The sequence below is a fragment of the Panulirus ornatus genome, chromosome 11, assembly GCF_036320965.1.
Source record: "Panulirus ornatus isolate Po-2019 chromosome 11, ASM3632096v1, whole genome shotgun sequence".
In the NCBI taxonomy this organism is placed as follows: Eukaryota; Metazoa; Arthropoda; class Malacostraca; order Decapoda; family Palinuridae; genus Panulirus; species Panulirus ornatus.
Genome location: NC_092234.1, coordinates 40,943,910 through 40,968,446, shown reverse-complemented (window position 1 = coordinate 40,968,446; position 24,537 = coordinate 40,943,910). Strand labels below are relative to the sequence as shown.

The following is a 24,537-nucleotide window of genomic DNA, read 5'->3' as shown; positions in this document are numbered from 1 at the left end:
ACTCAGTCACCAGCTTCTGCAGTTTCTCACATGAATCAGCCACCAGCGCTGTATCATCAGCGAACAACAACTGACTCACTTCCCAAGCTCTCTCATCCACAACAGACTTCATACTTGCCCCTCTTTCCAAAACTCTTGCATTCACCTCCCTAACAACCCCATCCCTAAACAAATTAAACAACCATGGAGACATCACACACCCCTGCCGCAAACCTACATTCACTGAGAACCAATCACTTTCCTCTCTTCCTACACGTACACATGCCTTACATCCTCGATAAAAACTTTTCACTGCTTCTAACAACTTGCCTCCCACACCATATATTCTTAATACCTTCCACAGAGCATCTCTATCAACTCTATCATATGCCTTCTCCAGATCCATAAATGCTACATACAAATCCATTTGCTTTTCTAAGTATTTCTCACATACATTCTTCAAAGCAAACACTTGATCCACACATCCTCTACCACTTCTGAAACCACCCTGCTCTTCCCCAATCTGATGCTCTGTACATGCCTTCACCCTCTCAATCAATACCCTCCCATATAATTTACCAGGAATACTCAACAAACTTATACCTCTGTAATTTGAGCACTCACTCTTATCCCCTTTGCCTTTGTACAATGGCACTATGCACGCATTCCGCCAATCCTCAGGCACCTCACCATGAGTCATACATACATTAAATAACCTTACCAACCAGTCAATAATACAGTCACCCCCTTTTTTAATAAATTCCACTGCATTACCATCCAAACCTGCTGCCTTGCCGGCTTTCATCTTCCGCAAAGCTTTTACTACCTCTTCTCTGTTTACCAAATCATTTTCCCTAACCCTCTCACTTTGCCCACCACCTCGACCAAAACACCCTATATCTGCTACTCTATCATCAAACACATTCAACAAACCTTCAAAATACTCACTCCATCTCCTTCTCACATCACCACTACTTGTTATCACCTCCATTTGCGCCCTTCACTGAAGTTCCCATTTGCTCCCTTGTCTTACGCACTGTATTTACCTCCTTCCAGAACATCTTTTTATTCTTCCTAAAATTTAATGATACTCTCTCACCCCAACTCTCATTTGCCCTCTTTTTCACCTCTTGCACCTTTCTCTTGACCTCCTGTCTCTTTCTTTTATACATCTCCCACTCAATTGCATTTTTTTCCTGCAAAAATCGTCCAAATGCCTCTCTCTTCTCTTTCACTAATACTCTTACTCCTTCATCCCACCACTCACTACCCTTTCTAATCAACCCACCTCCCACTCTTCTCATGCCACAAGCATCTTTTGCGCAATCCATCACTGATTCCCTAAATACATCCCATTCCTCCCCCACTCCCCTTACTTCCATTGTTCTCACCTTTTTCCATTCTGTACTCAGTCTCTCCTGATTCTTCCTCACACAAGTCTCCTTCCCAAGCTCACTTACTCTCACCACCCTCTTCACCCCAACATTCACTCTTCTTTTCTGAAAACCCATACAAATCTTCACCTTAGACTCCACAAGATAATGATCAGACATCCCTCCAGTTGCACCTCTCAGCACATTAACATCCAAAAGTCTCTCTTTCACTCGCCTGTCAATTAACACGTAATCCAATAACGCTCTCTGGCCATCTCTCCTACTTACATACGTATACTTATGTATATCTCGCTTTTTAAACCAGGTATTCCCAATCACCAGTCCTTTTTCAGCACATAAATCTACAAATATATATATATATATATATATATATATATATATATATATATATATATATATATATATATATATATATATATATATATTCTTTTTTTTTTTATTTTTGCTTTGTCGCTGTCTCCCGCGTTTGCGAGGTAGCGCAAGGAAACAGACGAAAGAAATGGCCCAACCCACCCCCATACACATGTATATACACATGTCCACACACGCAAATATACATACCTACACAGCTTTCCATGGTTTACCCCAGACGCTTCACATGCCTTGATTCAATCCACTGACAGCACGTCAACCCCGGTATACCACATCGCTCCAATTCACTCTATTCCTTGCCCTCCTTTCACCCTCCTGCATGTTCAGGCCCCGATCACACAAAATCTTTTTCACTCCATCTTTCCACCTCCAATTTGGTCTCCCTCTTCTCCTCGTTCCCTCCACCTCCGACACATATATTCTCTTGGTCAATCTTTCCTCACTCATTCTCTCCATGTGCCCGAACCATTTCAAAACACCCTCTTCTGCTCTCCCAACCATGCTCTTTTTATTTCCACACATCTCTCTTACCCTTACGTTACTTACTCGATCAAACCACCTCACACCACATATTGTCCTCAAACATCTCATTTCCCGCACATCCATCCTCCTGCGCTCAACTCTATCCATAGCCCACGTCTCGCAACCATACAACATTGTTGGAACCACTATTCCTTCAAACATACCCATTTTTGCTTTCCGAGATAATGTTCTCGACTTCCACACATTCTTCAAGGCTCCCAGAATTTTCGCCCCCTCCCCCACCCTATGATCCACTTCCGCTTCCATGGTTCCATCTGCTGCCAGATCCACTCCTAGATATCTAAAACACTTCACTTCCTCCAGTTTTTCTCCATTCAAACTCACCTCCCAACTGACTTGACCCTCAACCCTACTGTACCTAATAACCTTGCTCTTATTCACATTTACTCTTAACTTTCTTCTTTCACACACTTTACCAAACTCAGTCACCAGCTTCTGCAGTTTCTCACATGAATCAGCCACCAGCGCTGTATCATCAGCGAACAACAACTGACTCACTTCCCAAGCTCTCTCATCCCCAACAGACTTCATACTTGCCCCTCTTTCCAAAACTCTTGCATTCACCTCCCTAACAACCCCATCCCTAAACAAATTAAACAACCATGGAGACATCACACACCCCTGTCGCAAACCTACATTCACTGAGAACCAATCACTTTCCTCTCTTCCTACACATACACATGCCTTACATCCTCGATAAAAACTTTTCACTGCTTCTAACAACTTGCCTCCCACACCATATATTCTTAATACCTTCCACAGAGCATCTCTATCAACTCTATCATATGCCTTCTCCAGATCCATAAATGCTACATACAAATCCATTTGCTTTTCTAAGTATTTCTCACATACATTCTTCAAAGCAAACACCTGATCCACACATCCTCTACCACTTCTGAAACCACACTGCTCTTCCCCAATCTGATGCTCTGTACATGCCTTCACCCTCTCGATCAATACCCTCCCATATAATTTACCAGGAATACTCAACAAACTTATACCTCTGTAATTTGAGCACTCACTCTTATCCCCTTTGCCTTTGTACAATGGCACTATGCACGCATTCCGCCAATCCTCAGGCACCTCACCATGCATGAGTCATACATACATTAAATAACCTTACCAACCAGTCAACAATACAGTCACCCCCTTTTTTAATAGATTCCACTGCAATACCATCCAAACCTGCTGCCTTGCCAGCTTTCATCTTCTGCAAAGCTTTTACTACCTCTTTTCTGTTTACCAAATCATATTTATATATATATTTATCCCTGGGGATAGGGGAGAGAGAATACTTCCCACGCATTCCTCACGTGTCGTAGAAGGCGACTAAAGGGGACGGGAGTGGGGGGCCAGAAACCCTCCCCTCCTTGTATTTTAACTTTCTAAAAGGGGAAACAGAAGAAGGAGTCACGTGAGGAGTGCTCATCCTCCTCGAAGGCTCAGATTGGGGTGTCTAAATGTATGTGGATGTAACCAAGATGAGAAAAAAGGAGAGATAGGTATTATGTTTGAGGAAAGGAACCTGGATGTTTTGGCTCTGAGTGAAACGAAGCTAAAGGGTAAAGGGGAAGAGTGGTTTGGGAATGTCTTGGGAGTAAATTCAGGGGTTAGTGAGAGGACAAGAGCAAGGGAAGGAGTAGCACTACTCCTGAATCAGGAGTTGTGGGAGTATGTGATAGAGTGTAAGAAAGTAAATTCTAGATTGATATGGGTAAAACTGAAAGTTGATGGAGAGAGATGGATGATTATTGGTGCATATGCACCTGGGCATGAGAAGAAAGATCATGAGAGGCAAGTGTTTTGGGAGCAGCTGAATGAGTGGTTTTCAATCACAAGACCGGGTTATAGTGATGGGTGATTTGAATGCAAAGGTGAGTAATGTGGCAGTTGAGGAAATAATTGGTATACATGGAGTGTTCAGTGTTGTAAATGGAAATGGTGAAGAGCTTGTAGATTTATGTGCTGAAAAAGGACGATGATTGGGAATACCTGGTTTAAAAAGCGAGATATACATAAGTTTACGTATGTAAGTAGGAGAGATGGCCAGAGAGCATTATTGGATTACGTGTTAATTGATAGACACACGAAAGAGAGACTTTTGGATGTTAATGTGCTGAGAGGTGCAACTGGAGGGATGTCTGATCATTATCTTGTGGAGGCGAAGGTGAAGATTTGTGGGGGTTTTCAGAAAAGAGAGAATGTTAGGGTGAAGAGAGTGGTGAGAGTAAGTGAGCTTGGGAAGGAGACTTGTGTGAGGAAGTACCAGGAGAGACTGAGTACAGAATGGAAAAAGGTGAGAACAAAGGAGGTAAGGGAAGTGGGGGAGGACTGGGATGTATTTAGGGAAGCAGTGATGGCTTGCGCAAAAGATGCTTGTGGCATGAGAAGCGTGGGAGGTGGGTTGATTAGAAAAGGTAGTGAGTGGTGGGATGAAGAAGTAAGATTATTAGTGAAAGAGAAGAGAGAGGCATTTGAACAATTTTTGCAGGGAAAAAATGCAAATGAGTGGGAGAGGTATAAAAGAAAGAGGCATGAGGTCAAGAGAAAGGTGCAAGAGGTGAAAAAGAGGGCAAATGAGAGTTGGGGTGAGAGAGTATCATTAGATTTTAGGGAGAATAAAAAGATGTTTTGGAAGGAGGTAAATAAAGTGCATAAGACAAGGGAGCAAATGGGAACTTCATTGAAGGGGGCTAATGGGGAGGTGATAACAAGTAGTGGTGATGTGAGAAGGAGATGGAGTGAGTATTTTGAAGGTTTGTTGAATGTGTTTGATGATAGAGTGGCAGATATAGGGTGTTTTGGTCGAGGTGGTGTGCAAAGTGAGAGGGTTAGGGAAAATGATTTGGTAAATAGAGAAAAGATAGTAAAAGCTTTACGGAAGATGAAAGCCGGCAAAGCAGCAGGTTGGATGGTATTGCAGTGGAATTTATTGAAAAAGGGGGTGACTGTATTGTTGACTGGTTGGTAAGGTTATTTAATGTATGTATGACTCATGGTGAGGTGCCTGAGGATTGGCGGAATGCTTGCATAGTGCCATTGTACAAAGGCAAAGGGGACAAGAGTGAGTGCTCAAATTACAGAGGTATAAGTTTGTTGAGTATTCGTGGTAAATTATATGGGAGGGTATTGATTGAGAGGGTGAAGGCATGTACAGAGCATGAGATTGGGGAAGAGCAGTGTGGTTTCAGAAGTGGTAGAGGATGTGTGGATCAGGTGTTTGCTTTGAAGAATGTATGTGAGAAATACTTAGAAAAACAAATGGATTTTTATGTAGCATTTATGGATCTGGAGAAGGCATACGATAGAGTTGATAGAGATGCTCTGTGGAAGGTTTTAAGAATATATGGTGTGGGAGGCAAGTTGTTAGAAGCAGTGAAAAGTTTTCATCGAGGATGTAAGGCATGTGTATGTGTAGGAAGAGAGGAAAGTGATTGGTTGTCAGAGAATGTAGGTTTGCGGCAGGGGTGCTGATGTCTCCATGGTTGTTTAATTTGTTTATGAAGGGGGTTGTTAGGGAGGTGAATGCAAGAGTTTTGGAAAGAGGGGCAAGTATGCAGTCTGTTGTGGATGAGAGAGCTTGGGAAGTGAGTCAGTTGTTGTTTGCTGATAATACAGCGCTGGTGGCTGATTCATGTAAGAAACTGCAGAAGCTGGTGACTGAGTTTGGTAACATGTGTGAAAGAAGAAAGGTAAGAGTAAATGTGAATAAGAGCAAGGTTATTAGGTACAGTAGTGTTGAGGGTCGAGTCAATTGGGAGGTAAGTTTGAATGGAGAAAAACTGGAAGAAGTAAAATGTTTTAGATATCTGGGAGTGGATCTGGCAGCAGATGGAACCATGGAAGCGGAAGTGAATCATAGGGTGGGGGAGGGGGCGAAAATTCTGGGAGCCTTGAAGAATGTTTGGAAGTCGAGAACATTATCTCGGAAATCAAAAATGAGTATGTTTGAAGGAATACTGGTTCCAACAATGTTGTATGGTTGCGAGGCATGGGCTATGGATAGAGTTGTGTGCAGGAGGGTGGATGTGCTGGAAATGAGATGTTTGAGGACATTATGTGGTGTGAGGTGGTTTGATCGAGTAAGTAATGTAAGGGTGAGAGAGATGTGTGGAAACAAAAAGAGTGTGGTTGAGAGAGCAGAAGAGGGTGTTTTGAAATGGTTTGGTCACATGGAGAGAATGAGTGGGGAAAGATTGACCAAGAGGATATATGTGTCAGAGGTGGAGGGAACGAGGAGAAGTGGGAGACCAAATTGGAGGTGGAAAGATGGAGTGAAAAAGATTTTGAGTGATCGGGGCCTGAACATGCAGGAGGGTGAAAGGTGTGCAAGGAATAGAGTGAATTGGAATGATGTGGTATACCGGGGTCGACGTGCTGTCAATGGATTGAACCACGGCATGTGAAGCGTCTGGGATAAATCATGGAAAGTGTGTGGGGCCTGGATGTGGAAAGGGAGCTGTGGTGTCAGTGCATTATTGCATGACAGCTAGAGACTGAGTGTGAACGAATGGGGCCTTTGTTGTCTTTTCCTAGCGCTACCTCGCACACATGAGGGGGGAGGTGGTTGTTATTCCATGTGTGGCGAGGTGGCGATGGGAACAAATAAAGGCAGACAGTATGAATTATGTACATGTGTATATATGTATATGTCTGTGTGTGTATATATATGTGTACATTGAGATGTATAGGTATGTATATTTGCGTGTGTGGACATGTATGTATATACATGTGTATGTGGGCGGGTTGGGCCATTCTTTCGTCTGTTTCCTTGCGCTACCTCGCTAACGCGGGAGACAGCAACAAAGCAAAATAAAATATAAATAAATATATATATATTGAATATATATCTATTTCTTAATATTCTTAATACCTTCCACAGAGCATCTCTATCAACTCTATGGATCTGGAGAAGGCATATGATAGAGTTGATAGAGATGCTCTGTGGAAGGTATTAAGAATATATGGTGTGGGAGGCAAGTTGTTAGAAGCAGTGAAGAGTTTTTATCGAGGATGTAAGGCATGTGTACGTGTAGGAAGAGAGGAAAGTGATTGGTTCTCAGTGAATGTAGGTTTGCGGCAGGGGTGTGTGATGTCTCCATGGTTGTTTAATTTGTTTATGGATGAGGTTGTCAGGGAGGTAAATGCAAGAGTCCTGGAAAGAGGGGCAAGTATGAAGTCTGTTGGGGATGAGAGAGCTTGGGAAGTGAGTCAGTTGTTGTTCGCTGATGATACAGCGCTGATGGCTGATTCATGTGAGAAACTGCAGAAGCTGGTGACTGAGTTTGGTAAAGTGTGTGGAAGAAGAAAGTTAAGAGTAAATGTGAATAAGAGCAAGGTTATTAGGTACAGTAGGGTTGAGGGTCAAGTCAATTGGGAGGTGAGTTTGAATGGAGAAAAACTGGAGGAAGTGAAGTGTTTTAGATATCTGGGAGTGGATCTGTCAGCGGATGGAACCATGGAAGCGGAAGTGGATCATAGGGTGGGGGAGGGGGCGAAAATTTTGGGAGCCTTGAAAAATGTGTGGAAGTCGAGAACATTATCTCAGAAAGCAAAAATGGGTATGTTTGAAGGAATAGTGGTTCCAACAATGTTGTATGGTAGCGAGGCGTGGGCTATGGATAGAGTTGTGCGCAGGAGGATGGATGTGCTGGAAATGAGATGTTTGAGGACAATGTGTGGTGTGAGGTGGTTTGATCGAGTAAGTAACGTAAGGGTAAGAGAGATGTGTGGAAATAAAAAGAGCGTGGTTGAGAGAGCAGAAGAGGGTGTTTTGAAATGGTTTGGGCACATGGAGAGAATGAGTGAGGAAAGATTGACCAAGAGGATATATGTGTCGGAGGTGGAGGGAACGAGGAGAAGAGGGAGACCAAATTGGAGGTGGAAATATGGAGTGAAAAAGATTTTGTGTGATCGGGGCCTGAACATGCAGGAGGGTGAAAGGAGGGCAAGGAATAGAGTGAATTGGAGCGATGTGGTATACAGGAGTTGACGTGCTGTCAGTGGAGTGAATCAAGGCATGTGAAGCGTCTGGGGTAAACCATGGAAAGCTGTGTAGGTATGTATTTTTGCGTGTGTGGACGTGTGTATGTACATGTGTATGGGGGGGGGGGGGTTGGGCCATTTCTTTCGTCTGTTTCCTTGCGCTACCTCGCAAACGCGGGAGACAGCGACAAAGTATAAAAAAAAAAAAAAAAAATATATCTATTTCACAATCATATTCACTGGTGGTAAACAGCCTTGTGTGAAGACAGTAGGTCCAATCAGACATATTCCAAGTGTCCAACAGGAGAGGGGGAGGGTTAGATCAAGTCGACAGTAGACCCTTCAAGGGTTTAATGGTGCCTGCATGTCCTTGTGACAATCTTTACCATGCCTAAAGCATACACTGAGCTAAAGTCTTGCATTGTATGACTTCCAGCCTTGCTTGTTCTGAGCCTTTTTGGTCAAATGTAATCCATCAAGCTTTAAATCACTGCACTGCCCGTATTGGCATTTTTGGAAGCTCGGCATATGTTCATGGTGCTTTATACTTTAAACCATTTTGCTCAAGCATGTTTCAGTGCTTCCTCATTGCTAGTCCCTAAAATGATCCAGTCTCTTTTAGATGGTAGCTTAAACAAGACTCACGAAAATCACAAAAATGTGCTATTTCTTACACTGCCCACAGAAAAATCATCAAATGTTTCACCCAGATCTGTGACTCTTGAGTAGAAGTCCACCTGGTCCATAATGATGTTCTGTTGCCTCTAAAGATGTGCCTCCATAATGATGTCTCCAATCCTGCTTTGTCAAGTACACTTATTTCATTCTGCAGGATTGTGTCCACTTGTCAGTCAACAAAGACAACAAGGATGCCATCTGCTCCACTGGCGATAGGGAGGAAATCTTTGTCCGCATCACATACCAATTGAAGTTGTGATGCCATGCATCAAATTCTTTCAGTAAAGCTGAAGATATCAGGTGTGGAGTGGGTGTAGCTTAAATGGAAAACTTTGCCTCTGGTGGCATACCACTGCTACTGGTGGCAGTACCACTTGTGGTCGTTGATCTGTTATCACTTGGTGCTTGCTGAGAGTCCACCATCCTTTACAGGATTTGACTCAAGTGCTATTCCCTCTAATGGAATTCTTCCTGGGCTTACTGAGTCATCTCATCCTGCTTCATCAAGAATGCAATCAGCTGTTCTAGTCACTTATCCATTTCACTAATGTTATTAACACCCTTTGGTAAATGAGAATTCCATTGTTTCATCCCCCTCACTGTGCCAATTTCCATTGTTGTATGAAGTCTGACATTGTAAAGAGGCACAGGAAGGTCTGTGCAGAAGAGCTACATGATACATGCTGTCCATCAGATAGTAACATTCCAGGATGAAATTTAACACCATATCCATACCTAACCACTTGACAATCAACTAGCAGCAATATAGTGTGGCAAATCTCATTAGAGAACAGCATTAATGCACACAGTGATTTAATATCATTCACACTGCAAGAGGGCTGCACTTGCTTACCCACCTGGTTTTTCACCGCATTCATAAACACCACAGTCATCTTCGCATTCATGTATCTTCAGCACACTCTAGTCGGCACTGTCTGTCTTACTCAGCTCACTTCCACATCTCTCTTGTATACAATCATTCATTGTACCGTCAATCTGCCAAACCACACAGTCCTCAGGCATTTTACTAACATCATGTCCTCCTTTCGTTCTGTAGCATTCACAGCCTGAGACTCACATCTGTTGAACTATGTTGGGACTGCTGTAAATTCTAACATATTCATATTTGCTCAGACAGACACTGACCTCTCTTTCCATGCACTATTTAGAGCAAGCAGGACCCAGGACCTTTGCCTCCTCTTCCACCCTATGATTCAATTCAGCTTTCATGGTTCCATCCTCTGCATTCTCCTCAGCCAGGTATCAAAGTTACTCCACATCTTCCTGCTCAGACTTACAAACCATCTTTCTCACTTCCCTGCTGCTTCTCATTACTTTAGTTTTGGTCACATTCACTCCCACCTTTCTCCTTTCACTTACTCTCCCAAATTCTCATACCAGCTTCTGGAGTTTCTCTTCTGAGTTAACCCCCAGAGCCATGTCATCTGTAAACAGCAAATGATTCATTTCTCATTGCCCCTAACCCAAGTATGTCACAGACCTGCCCCTTTCCTTATGACCCTTGCATGTACCTCCCTCATCATACCGTCCATAAACAGATTATCTCGTAAAGACCAACCAACAACAACTGATTTGCTCTTAGAGAACAGTGGCCGGTAACAGTAGAAATGCAAAATTTCCCCAAGTCTGTGTTGACATTGAACTGACTTATCCTGCAATTTGTAGCCTACAGAAGTTTTTGACATTGTTAAGAAGGCATGGAAAGAATTCTGCTCTCCTCGGTACCCTTACACCTACCATTTCATATATGATAACCCTTGGGGAAATACATGGATTGGTGGATGACATAAGTTATTAGGAGGAACACTTTTTATGTATATGAGCTGTTGAGGAAAATGAAAAAGAACAGTATGAGAAAAGTGAAAATATAAGTGATTCAGAGAGTAATTTTGGGGGGATCATGTAAGAATGGGGAAAGCCTATATAAGTGAGGCATCCTCATTGAATTCACTCCTGTGGAAGGAATTGCAGAAGTGTGTCAAATTTTCCTTTATATAACTTTTGGTTAATTGAAGACTTTGGTAACATATTAGAGGTAAAAAAAAAAAAAAAAGAAAAATACACACCTTGATAGCTCTGTGTCTTTGATCACATACCCTACCTGGTCAAGGTTGCTTCTTTTTCGCACTTCATCCCACCACTCACTGTATATATATATATATATATATATATATATATATATATCATTTCCAGCACATCCACCCTCCTGCGATGTTTGAGGACAATGTGTGGTGTGAGGTGGTTTGATCGAGTAAGTAATGTAAGGGTAAAAGAGATGTGTGGAAATAAAAAGAGCGTGGTTGAGAGAGCAGAAGAGGGTGTTTTGAAATGGTTTGGGCACATGGAGACTATGAGTGAGGAAAGATTGACCAAGAGGATATATGTGTTGGAGGTGGGGGGAACGAGGAGAAGTGGGAGACCAAATTGGAGGTGGAAAGATGGAGTGAAAAAGATTTTGAGTGAATGGGGCCTGAACATGCAGGAGGGTGAAAGGTGGGCAAGGAAAAGAGTGAATTGGATCGATGTGGTATACCGGGGTTGACGTGCTGTCAGTGGATTGAATCAGGGCATGTGAAGCGTCTGGGGTAAACCATGGAAAGTTGTGTGGGGCCTGGATATGGAAAGGGAGCTGTGGTTTCGGGCATTATTGCATGACAGCTGCAGACTAAGTGTGAACGAATGGGGCCTTTGTTGTCTTTTCCTTGCGCTACCTCGCACACATGAGGGGGGAGGGGGATGGTATTCCCTGTGTGGCGAGGTGGTGATGGGAATGAATAAAGGCAGACAGTGTGAATTGTGTGCATGGGTATATATGTATGTGTCTGTGTGTATATATATATTTGTACATTGAGATGTATAGGTATGTATATTTGCGTGTGTGGACGTGTGTGTATATACATGTGTATGGGGGTGGGTTGGGCCATTTTCTTTCTTCTGTTTCCTTGCGCTACCTCGCAAATGCGGGAGACAGCGGCAAAAAAAAATATATTATCTCGGAAAGCAAAAATGGGTATGTTTGAAGGAATAGTGGTTCCAACAATGTTGTATGGTTGCGAGGCGTGGGCTATGGATAGAGTTGTGCGCAGGAGGATGGATGTGCTGGAAATGAGATGTTTGAGGACAATGTGTGGTGTGAGGTGGTTTGATCGAGTAAGTAACGTAAGGGTAAGAGAGATGTGTGGAAATAAAAAGAGCGTGGTTGAGAGAGCAGAAGAGGGTGTTTTGAAATGGTTTGGGCACATGGAGAGAATGAGTGAGGAAAGATTGACCAAGAGGATATATGTGTCGGAGGTGGAGGGAACGAGGAGAAGAGGGAGACCAAATTGGAGGTGGAAAGATGGAGTGAAAAAGATTTTGAGTGATCGGGGCCTGAACATGCAGGAGGGTGAAAGGAGGGCAAGGAATAGAGTGAATTGGAGCGATGTGGTATACAGGGTTTGACGTGCTGTCAGTGGATTGAATCAGGGCATGTGAAGCGTCTGGGGTAAACCATGGAAAGCTGTGTAGGTATGTATATTTGCGTGTGTGGACGTGTGTATGTACATGTGTATGGGGGGGGGGGGGTTGGGCCATTTCTTTCGTCTGTTTCCTTGCGCTACCTCGCAAACGCGGGAGACAGCGACAAAGTAAAAAAAAAAAAAAAAAAAAAAAAAAAAAAAAAAAAAATATATATATATATATATATATATATATATATATATATATATATATATATATATATATATATGCATGCAAGAGTTTTGGAAAGAGGGGCAAGTATGAAGTCTGTTGGGGATGAGAGAGCTTGGGAAGTGAGTCAGTTGTTGTTCGCTGATGATACAGCGCTGGTGGCTGATTCATGTGAGAAACTGCAGAAGCTGGTGACTGAGTTTGGAAAAGTGTGTGGAAGAAGAAAGTTAAGAGTAAATGTGAATAAGAGCAAGGTTATTAGGTACAGTAGGGTTGAGGGTCAAGTCAATTGGGAGGTGAGTTTGAATGGAGAAAGGCTGGAGGAAGTGAAGTGTTTTAGATATCTGGGAGTGGATCTGGCAGCGGATGGAACCATGGAAGCGGAGGTGGATCATAGGGTGGGGGAGGGGGCGAAAATCCTGGGGGCCTTGAAGAATGTGTGGAAGTCGAGAACATTATCTCGGAAAGCAAAAATGGGTATGTTTGAAGGAATAGTGGTTCCAACAATGTTGTATGGTTGCGAGGCGTGGGCTATGGATAGAGTTGTGCGCAGGAGGATGGATGTGCTGGAAATGAGATGTTTGAGGACAATGTGTGGTGTGAGGTGGTTTGATCGAGTGAGCAACGTAAGGGTAAGAGAGATGTATGGAAATAAAAAGAGCGTGGTTGAGAGAGCAGAAGAGGGTGTTTTGAAGTGGTTTGGGCATATGGAGAGGATGAGTGAGGAAAGATTGACCAAGAGGATATATGTGTCGGAGGTGGAGGGAACAAGGAGAAGAGGGAGACCAAATTGGAGGTGGAAAGATGGAGTGAAAAAGATTTTGTGTGATCGGGGCCTGAACATGCAGGAGGGTGAAAGGAGGGCAAGGAATAGAGTGATTTGGAGCGATGTGGTATACCGGGGTTGACGTGCTGTTAGTGGATTGAATCAAGGCATGTGAAGCGTCTGGGGTAAACCATGGAAAGCTGTGTAGGTATGTATATTTGCGTGTGTGGGCGTATGTATATACATGTGTATGGGGGGGGGGGTTGGCCATTTCTTTCGTCTGTTTCCTTGCGCTACCTCGCAAACATGGGAGACAGCGACAAAGTATAATAAAATATAAAAAATATAAAATATATATATATATATATATATATGTATATATATATATATATATACACACACACACAAAGGTGTGTGCTCAAATTACAGAGGTATAAGTTTGTTGAGTATTCCTGGGAAATTATATGGGAGGATAATGATTGAGAGGGTGAAGGCATGTACAGAGCATCAGATTGGGGAAGAGCAGTGTGGTTTCAGAAGTGGTAGAGGATGTGTGGGTCAGGTGTTTGCTTTGAAGAATGTTTGTGAGAAATACTTAGAAAAGCAAATGGATTTGTATGTAGCATTTATGGATCTGGAGAAGGCATATGATAGAGTTGATAGAGATGTGCTGTGGAAGGTATTAAGAATATATGATGTGGGAGGCAAGTTGTTAGAAGCAATGAAAAGTTCTTATTGAGGTTGTAAGGCATGCGTATGTGTAGGAAGAGAGGAAAGTGATTGGTTCTCAGTGAATGTAGGTTTGCCACAGGGGTGTGTGATGTCTCCATGGCTGTTTGATTTGTATATGGATGGGGTTGTTAGGGAGGTGAATGCAAGAGTTTTGGAAAGCGGGGCAAGTATGCAGTCTGTTATGGATGAGAGAGCTTGGGAAGTGAGTCAGTTGTTGTTCGCTAATGATACAGCGCTGGTGGCTGATTCATGTGAGAAACTGCAGAAGCTGGTGACTGAGTTTGGTAAAGTGTGTGAAAGAAGAAAGTTGAGAGTAAATGTGAATAAGAGCAAGGTTATTAGGTACAGTAGGGTTGAGGGTCAAGTCAATTGGGAGGTAAGTTTTATGGAGAAAAACTGGAGGAAGTGAAGTGTTTTAGATATCTGGGAGTGGATTTGGCAGCGGATGGAACCATGGAAGCAGAAGTGAGTCACAGGGTGGGGGAGGGGGCGAAAATTCTGGGAGCATTGAAGAATGTGTGGAAGTCAAGAACTTTATCACGGAAAGCAAAAATGAGTATGTTTGAGGGAATAGTGGTTCCAACAATGTTGTATGGTTGCGAGGTGTGGGCTACGGATAGAGTTGTGCGCAAGAGGGTGGATGTGCTGGAAATGAGATGTTTGAGGACAATATGTGGTGTGAGGTGGTTTGATCGAGTAAGTAATGTAAGGGTAAGAGAGATGTGCGGTAATAAAAAGAGTGTGGTTGAAAGAGCAGAGGAGGGTGTGTTGAAATGGTTTGGTCACATGGAGAGAATGAGTGAGGAGAGATTGACAAAAAGGATATATGTGTCAGAGGTGGAGCGAACGAGGAGAAGTGGGAGACCAAATTGGAGGTGGAAAGATGGAGTGTAAAAGATTTTGAGTGATCAGGGCCTGAACATGCAGGAGGGTGAAAGGCGTGCAAGGAATAGAGTGAATTGGAACGATGTGGTATACCGGGGTCGACATGCTGTCAATGGATTGAACTAGGGCATATGAAGCGTCTGGGGTAAACCATGGAAAGGTCTGTGGGGCCTGGATGTGGAAAGGGAGCTGTGGTTTCGGTGCATTATTACATGACAGCTAGAGACTGAGTGTGAACGAATGTGGCCTTTATTGTCTTTTCCTAGCGCTACCTCACACACATGAGGGGGGAGGAGGTTGTTATTTCGTGTGTAGTGGGGTGGCGATGGGAAATAAATAAGGGCAGACAGTATGAATTATGTACATTTGTATATATGTATATGTTCGCTGATGATACAGCGCTGGTGGCTGATTCATGTGAGAAACTGCAGAAGCTGGTGACTGAGTTTGGTAAAGTGTGTGGAAGAAGAAAGTTAAGAGTAAATGTGAATAAGAGCAAGGTTATTAGGTACAGTAGGGTTGAGGGTCAAGTCAGTTGGGAGGTGAGTTTGAATGGAGAAAAACTGGAGGAAGTGAAGTGTTTTTGATATCTGGGAGTGGATCTGGCAGCGGATGGAACCATGGAAGCGGAAGTGGATCATAGGGTGCGGGAGGGGGCGAAAATTCTGGGGGCCTTGAAGAATGTGTGGAAGTCGAGAACATTATCTTGGAAAGCAAAAATGGGTATGTTTGAAGGAATAGTGGTTCCAACAATGTTGTATGGTTGCGAGGCGTGGGCTATGGATAGAGATGTGCGCAGGAGGATGGATGTGCTGGAAATGAGATGTTTGAGGAAAATGTGTGGTGTGAGGTGGTTTGATCGAGTAAGTAACGTAAGGGTAAGAGAGATGTGTGGAAATAAAAAGAGCGTGGTTGAGAGAGCAGAAGAGGGTGTTTTGAAATGGTTTGGGCACATGGAGAGAATGAGTGAGGAAAGATTGACCAAGAGGATATATGTGTCGGAGGTGGAGGGAACGAGTAGAAGAGGGAGACCAAATTGGAGGTGGAAAGATGGAGTGAAAAAGATTTTGTGTGATCGGGGCCTGAACATGCAGGAGGGTGAAAGGAGGGCAAGGAATAGAGTGAATTGGAGCGATGTGGTATACAGGGGTTGACGTGCTGTCAGTGGATTGAATCAAGGCATGTGAAGCGTCTGGGGTAAACCATGGAAAGCTGTGTAGGTATGTATATTTGCGTGTGTGGACGTGTGTATGTACATGTGTATGGGCGGGGGGGGGGGGTTGGGCCATTTCTTTCGTCTGTTTCCTTGCGCTACCTCGCAAACGCGGGAGACAGCGACATATATAAAAAAAAAAAAAAATATATATATATATATATATATATATATATATATATATATATATATATATATATATATATATATATATTGGCGGAATGCATGCATAGTGCCATTGTACAAAGGCAAAGGGGATAAGAGTGAGTGCTCAAATTACAGAGGTATAAGTTTGTTGAGTATTCCTGGTAAATTATAAGGGAGGATATTGATTGAGAGGGTGAAGGCATGTACAGAGCATCAGATTGGGGAAGAGCAGTGTGGTTTCAGAAGTGGTAGAGGATGTGTGGATCAGGTGTTTGCTTTGAAGAATGTATCTGAGAAATACTTAGAAAAGCAAATGGATTTGTATGTAGCATTTATGGATATGGAGAAGGCATATGATAGAGTTGATAGAGATGCTCTGTGGAAGGTATTAAGAATATATGGTGTGGGAGGCAAGTTGTTAGAAGCAGTGAAAAGTTTTTATCAAGGATGTAAGGCATGTGTACGTGTAGGAAGAGAGGAAAGTGATTGGTTCTCAGTGAATGTAGGTTTGCGGCAGGGGTGTGTGATGTCTCCATGGTTGTTTAATTTGTTTATGGATGGGGTTGTTAGGGAGGTGAATGCAAGAGTTTTGGAAAGAGGGGCAAGTATGAAGTCTGTTGGGGATGAGAGAGCTTGGGAAGTGAGTCAGTTGTTGTTCGCTGATGATACAGCGCTGGTGGCTGATTCATGTGAGAAACTGCAGAAGCTGGTGACTGAGTTTGGTAAAGTGTGTGAAAGAAGAAAGTTAAGAGTAAATGTGAATAAGAGCAAGGTTATTAGGTTCAGTAGGGTTGAGGGTCAAGTCCATTGGGAGGTGAGTTTGAATGGAGAAAAACTGGAGGAAGTGAAGTGTTTTAGATATCTGGGAGTGGATCTGGCAGCGGATGGAACCATGGAAGCGGAAGTGGATCATAGGGTGGGGGAGGGGGAGAAAATTCTGGGGGCCTTGAAGAATGTGTGGAAGTCGAGAACATTATCTCGGAAAGCAAAAATGGGTATGTTTGAAGGAATAGTGGTTCCAACAATGTTGTATGGTTGCGAGACGTGGGCTATGGATAGAGTTGTGCGCAGGAGGATGGATGTGCTGGAAATGAGATGTTTGAGGACAATATGTGGTGTGAGGTGGTTTGATCGTGTAAGTAACTTAAGGGTAAGAGAGATTTTTTTTTTTTTTTTTTTTATACTTTATCGCTGTCTCCCGCGTTTGCGAGGTAGCGCAAGGAAACAGACGAAAGAAATGGCCCCCCCCCCATACACATGTACATACACACGTCCACACACGCAAATATACATACCTACACAGCTTTCCATGGTTTACCCCAGACGCTTCACATGCCTTGATTCAATCCACTGACAGCACGTCAAACCCTGTATACCACATCGCTCCAATTCACTCTATTCCTTGCCCTCCTTTCACCCTCCTGCATGTTCAGGCCCCGATCACACAAAATCTTTTTCACTCCATCTTTCCACCTCCAATTTGGTCTCCCTCTTCTCCTCGTTCCCTCCACCTCCGACACATATATCCTCTTGGTCAATCTTTCCTCACTCATTCTCTCCATGTGCCCAAACCATTTCAAAACACCATCTTCTGCTCTCTCAACCACGCTCTTTTTATTTCCACACATCTCTCTTACCCTTACGTTACTTACTCGATCAAACCACCTCACACCACACATTGTCCTCAAACATCTCATTTCCAGCACATCCATCCTCCTGCGCACAACTCTATCCATAGCCCACGCCTCGCAACCATACAACATTGTTGGAACCACTATTCCTTCAAACATACCCATTTTTGCTTTCCGAGATAATGTTCTCGACTTCCACACATTTTTCAAGGCTCCCAAAATTTTCGCCCCCTCCCCCACCCTATGATCCACTTCCGCTTCCATGGTTCCATCCGCTGACAGATCCACTCCCAGATATCTAAAACACTTCACTTCCTCCAGTTTTTCTCCATTCAAACTCACCTCCCAATTGACTTGACCCTCAACCCTACTGTACCTAATAACCTTGCTCTTATTCACATTTACTCTTAACTTTCTTCTTCCACACACTTTACCAAACTCAGTCACCAGCTTCTGCAGTTTCTCACATGAATCAGCCACCAGCGCTGTATCATCAGCGAACAACAACTGACTCACTTCCCAAGCTCTCTCATCCCCAACAGACTTCATACTTGCCCCTCTTTCCAGGACTCTTGCATTTACCTCCCTAACAACCCCATCCATAAACAAATTAAACAACCATGGAGACATCACACACCCCTGCCGCAAACCTACATTCACTGAGAACCAATCACTTTCCTCTCTTCCTACACGTACACATGCCTTACATCCTCGATAAAAACTTTTCACTGCTTCTAACAACTTGCCTCCCACACCATATATTCTTAATACCTTCCACAGAGCATCTCTATCAACTCTATCATATGCCTTCTCCAGATCCATAAATGCTACATACAAATCCATTTGCTTTTCTAAGTATTTCTCATCTCTAAGAGAGATGTGTGGAAATAAAAAGAGCGTGGTTGAGAGAGCAGAAGAGGGTGTTTTGAAATGGTTCGGGCACATGGAGAGAATGAGTGAGGAAAGATTGACCAAGTGAATATATGTGTCGGAGGTGGAGGGAACGAGGAGAAGAGGGAGACCAAATTGGAGGTGGAAAGATGGAGTGAAAAAGATTTTGTGTGATCGGGGCCTGAACATGCAGGAGGGTGAAATGAGGGCAAGGAATAGAGTGAATTGGATCAATGTGGTATACCGGGGTTGACGTGCTGTCAGTGGATTGAATCAGGGCATGTGAAGCGTCTGGGGTAAACCATGGAAAGTTGTGTGGGGCCTGGATGTGGAAAGGGAGCTGTGGTTTCGGGCATTATTGTATGACAGCTAGGGACTGAGTGTGAACAAATGGGGCCTTTGTTGTCTTTTCCTAGTACTACCTCACACACATGAGGGGGGAGGGGGATGTTATTCCATATGTGGCGAGGTGGCGATGGGAATGAATAAAGGCAGACAGTGTGAATTGTGTGCATGGGTATATATGTATGTGTCTGTGTGTGCATATATATGTGTACATTGAAATGTATAGGTATGTATATTTGCGTGTGTGGACGTGTATGTATATACATGTGTATGGGGGTGGGTTGGGCCATTTCTTTCGTCTGTTTCCTTGCGCTACCTCGCAAACATGGGAGACAGCGACAAAGCAAAATAATAATAATAATAATAATATATTTTTTTTTTTATACTTTGTCGCTGTCTCCCGCGTTTGCGAGGTAGCGCAAGGAAACAGAGGAAAGAAATGGCCCAACCCCCCCCATACACATGCATATACACACGTCCACACACGCAAATATACATACCTACACAGCTTTCCATGGTTTACCCCAGACGCTTCACATGCACTGATTCAATCCACTGACAGCACGTCAACCCCGGTATACCACATCGCTCCAATTCAATCTATTCCTTGCCCTCCTTTCACCCTCCTGCATGTTCAGGCCCCGATCACACAAAATCTTTTTCACTCCATCTTTCCACCTCCAATTTGGTCTCCCACTTCTCCTCATTCCCTCCACCTCCGACACATATATCCTCTTGGTCAATCTTTCCTCACTCATTCTCTCCATGTGCCCAAACCACTTCAAAACACCCTCTTCTGCTCTCTCAACCACGCTCTTTTTATTTCCACACATCTCTCTTACCCTTACGTTACTCACTCGATCAAACCACCTCACACCACACATTGTCCTCAAACATCTCATTTCCAGCACATCCATCCTCCTGCGCACAACTCTATCCATAGCCCACGCCTCGCAACCATACAACATTGTTGGAACCACTATTCCTTCAAACATACCCATTTTTGCTTTCCGAGATAATGTTCTCGACTTCCACACATTCTTCAAGGCCCCCAGAATTTTCACCCCCTCCCCCACCCTATGATCCACTTCCGCTTCCATGGTTCCATCCGCTGCCAGATCCACTCCCAGATATCTAAAACACTTCACTTCCTCCAGTTTTTCTCCATTCAAACTCACCTCCCAATTGACTTGACCCTCAACCCTACTGTACCTAATAACCTTGCTCTTATTCACATTTACTCTTAACTTTCTTCTTCCACACACTTTACCAAACTCAGTCACCAGCTTCTGCAGTTTCTCACATGAATCAGCCACCAGCGCTGTATCATCAGCGAACAACAACTGACTCACTTCCCAAGCTCTCTCATCCCCAACAGACTTCATACTTGCCCCTCTTTCCAAAACTCTTGCATTTACCTCCCTAACAACCCCATCCATAAACAAATTAAACAATCATGGAGACATCACACACCCCTGCCGCAAACCTACATTCACTGAGAACCAATCACTTTCCTCTCTTCCTACACGTACACATGCCTTACATCCTCGATAAAAACTTTTCACTGCTTCTAACAACTTTCCTCCCACACCATATATTCATAATACCTTCCACAGAGCATCTCTATCAACTCTATCATATGCCTTCTCCAGATCCATAAATGCTACATACAAATCCATTTGCTTTTCTAAGTATTTCTCACATACATTCTTCAAAGCAAACACCTGATCCACACATCCTCTACCACTTCTGAAACCACACTGCTCTTCCCCAATCTGATGCTCTGTACATGCCTTCACCCTCTCAATCAATACCCTCCCATATAATTTACCAGGAATACTCAACAAACTTATACCTCTGTAATTTGAGCACTCACTCTTATCCCCTTTGCCTTTGTACAATGGCACTATGCACGCATTCCGCCAATAATAATATATATATATATATATATATATATATATATATATATATATATATATATATATATATATATATATATATAAAAGAATGCAAACTGACTTTGTTCCTGGCTGGGACGTGAAGGATGTATAACATATGATAACCGAGAAATAAGTGGTGGATATGGCCAAATGTAGATTGAAGACACATCTGAGGTTATCGCTTTCCATGAAGTATTGCTAATGTTATATTGTACCTTGAACATAAAGTTAATTGGTTTTATTTATAGTCATTTGTCATTTGGGCATGTTAATGGTGGTTTGCCATGCAGTATATTGTTTTGTAGTTAAGAGTTAATGTATGAATGTCAATATGTGTTACTAAGAGTATAAAATGTATATAGATAATCAGATGTCATCTTTGTTTTTTATAGTGTGAATTGTTTTTCCAGCCTATTGACCCCTTGATTATAGATAATCATTTCTAAATTATTGTATCTAGGCATCAGTCTGAATGGACAATGGCTAGCAACCAGGTGAAACCAACAGGGAATTATGTGATTATGGAACTGACCCCTGCAACATGGTACAGCCTCCGTATATCTGCCCATAATAATGCTGGATCATCAGTTGCAGAATATGAATGCGCAACTCTTACAGTGACTGGTGGTAAGATTAGTACTCCTTATTATGTGTATATAATTGAGCAAATTTTGTTTTATCTCCCATAAGTTTTGTGCTGTAATTATTATGCTAGTTTTTCATTATCATATCCCATATTTTGATGTTGCAATAGCTTTATCATAATTATCTTCAAGTGTGAGATTTGGAAAAAAGCTGAATATCTTGAGTATCTGTAATACTTTCTTTTAAAATTGTGACCTGTAAATCAGACATAAGCATTCTGAATAATGATGTCATTTTTTCTTTAGAATTTGAGCTTATTTTCTTAAGTAATTTCAGACTGTATAGTCAGTTAATTTAAGATAAAATACCTTACAGTAGGTTATAGCATCATCTAGAGCTCAGTTTTTGTCATGATTATCTTTACCAGTTTATATATAAAGTTTGTTCATATCTTCTTGTGATTGTTCTTGATGCTACCTCGCTGAAGCGGGAAAGGCAGTTTGGTATAAAGAAGAAGTTGTTGTTAACTCTTATCCATTTACATGAACTGAATCAAGTGCATACAGGTATGCTTTTTCTGTGAGAATCATCTTTGCAAAAATGGCATCCTTATCCCTAACCCTACAGGCTGGCAAAGAACTGGGATACCCAATTCCCAGGTATAGACTAGGTATTTGCTAAATAGTTATGCAAAGAGTTTTATGTGAATTTTTAAATTTTGGGAAGCTTGTAATATTATGTAACAGACATTATGAAGTGTTGATTTTGTATGTATGTTTCAGTATGTTTCACTAGTGTTTATTTTTTTTATGATGTTATGATGTTAATTAGATATAATTGATTTTTAATTTCTATGACATAAGAGGTGCATGTAAGATTTTAGAGAGCAGTTATTAGTTTCATTGATCTATATGATACAGAAGTTGGACAGATCTTATAACCCCCTCGCCATGAACAGTGAGTATCCCCTGGAGTAGCGTGCTTGGAGTGCCTAGTTCTCCTGTCATTGTGTAGAATGCTGAGGTCTTGGAACAGTAATAAATTATGACACATGAACCATCCTTCCTTATATTTGAGGTCATTACTATATAACACTGTGTTTATTGCTCTTCTTTTTAAAGATACATGCAGTACTGTAATACTAGCTGTTATGCTAACAATTGCTTTTTATTGGTGATTGATAATATTGTGAGAAATAGGCTGAAAAGTAATGATCTTACTGTGTTGTACATAAGTGAGTATAATCAGTTTATAAATAAGGATTTGGCTCCAGTGTCATGATGTACATAAAAAAGGGAAGCTTGATACCAGCCTCTTATGGTCATTATCACATACCAGTATTACATTATACAAAACTTTTTTCAGAGAAAATTTCTTCAACTATTGTATGAGAGAGAATTTCTTCCACTATGAAGTTACCCAGTCACTGAAAGGAGCAAAGTAGTCCAGAATGAAGAAAATTTTATGTGTAATTTGACATAAATTTTCAAGTAATTACTCATAGTTTGTTAGTCTCAGTATTTTAAGTCCTTATCATGATCAAGGTCCTTAGTTAAGTAAGTAAAGTATGAATAAAATTTACAACATATGTGTATTTATTTCAAACACTTTTTCGTTTTGCCTAATTTCCAATAAAGTGAGGTGGTAAGCTTGATGGTCAAAAAGTAATTTTGTTATTGGATTCAGAAGGTAAAATTTATGAGCATATTATAGCAGTCACTTAGTATGATTCTGAGTATGAATGCCCTTCATGCAACCCATTATGCCAAATTGACCATCTCAGTTATGAAACGACCTTTAATTATACTGCAGTACATTGATATATACTTTCAAATAGATATCATGAATTTTACTTTTAAGACAAGTGATACATTTTATCTGGGACACTATTAGAGGATTCGTTGTTTTCTGTTTCTTATCCAGTAAAAACATCATTCGATTTCTGACATTTATCTCAAAATGGCAGAAAAGCTGTAAAGCTTCTGGTTCTTGTGATAAGGTCATTGTAAAAGAATATTGTGAAATACGTCTAAATTGCTTTGCACTTACCATGAAGCAAGTTGTGGGAATTTTAGTTATGCATAGATCACCTATCAAATATGTCTGCTTTATGATAAGAGTAACCGGGCAAATTTGTCTTGTCTTTTTGTTGTGTGGTGTGAGACATTGAACTTTCGTAGCTCATGGGTACTGCTGTTGTATTTCTTGATTAGACTTCTGTAAAGTCAGAGATAGTGCAGCAAAAACATGAGCCAGATGTCAAAACATTTGAAGTACTTATATTACAAATATATATTATTACAGTTCTTCAGTTTTCCCTGTGCTTAGTAAAAAAGACAATACTACCTTTGTTGTTCTGAAATTTTGGTCATGATCATAGTTGTCTCCTCTTAGTAGTATAGATGTATCAGTGTTAATGATACCTAATCTCTTTAGGGAGCCTTGCAATACTCTTCTTGCACCATAATGTAATAACATTTCAAAAGGAAATGTCACACCTCTCTGGTACTCCACAATGGATGTGATTTGCATTACCTAGGAGACTATTCAGTACATGTATGCTCTGAGACAGACTTCCATCAATGCCATTCAGATTAATGATTTCCAAGAAATGTTTGCTCTAAATGCATATACCACTGTTCATTAAGATTTTCCTTCTGAATTGCATTATAATTGGCAAGAGTTGGTCTTATGTCATGTATGTCCAGTAACATGGAAGATGCTTTTACGGCTGTATCAACCATTTCATTTTCCATAATGC

General features: G+C 41.9%; 1 protein-coding gene across 1 annotated transcript in view; it reads left to right on the top strand.

Moving 5' to 3' along the window:
• Dscam1 (Down syndrome cell adhesion molecule 1) overlaps positions 1–24,537 on the top strand; it is a 1,447,516-nt gene that overhangs the window by 1,044,740 nt on the left and 378,239 nt on the right. The window contains exon 32 of the mRNA XM_071666240.1: positions 21,643–21,818. Within this exon, the coding sequence (XP_071522341.1) occupies positions 21,643–21,818 (176 nt within the window). The remainder of the gene's footprint in view (positions 1–21,642; positions 21,819–24,537) is intronic.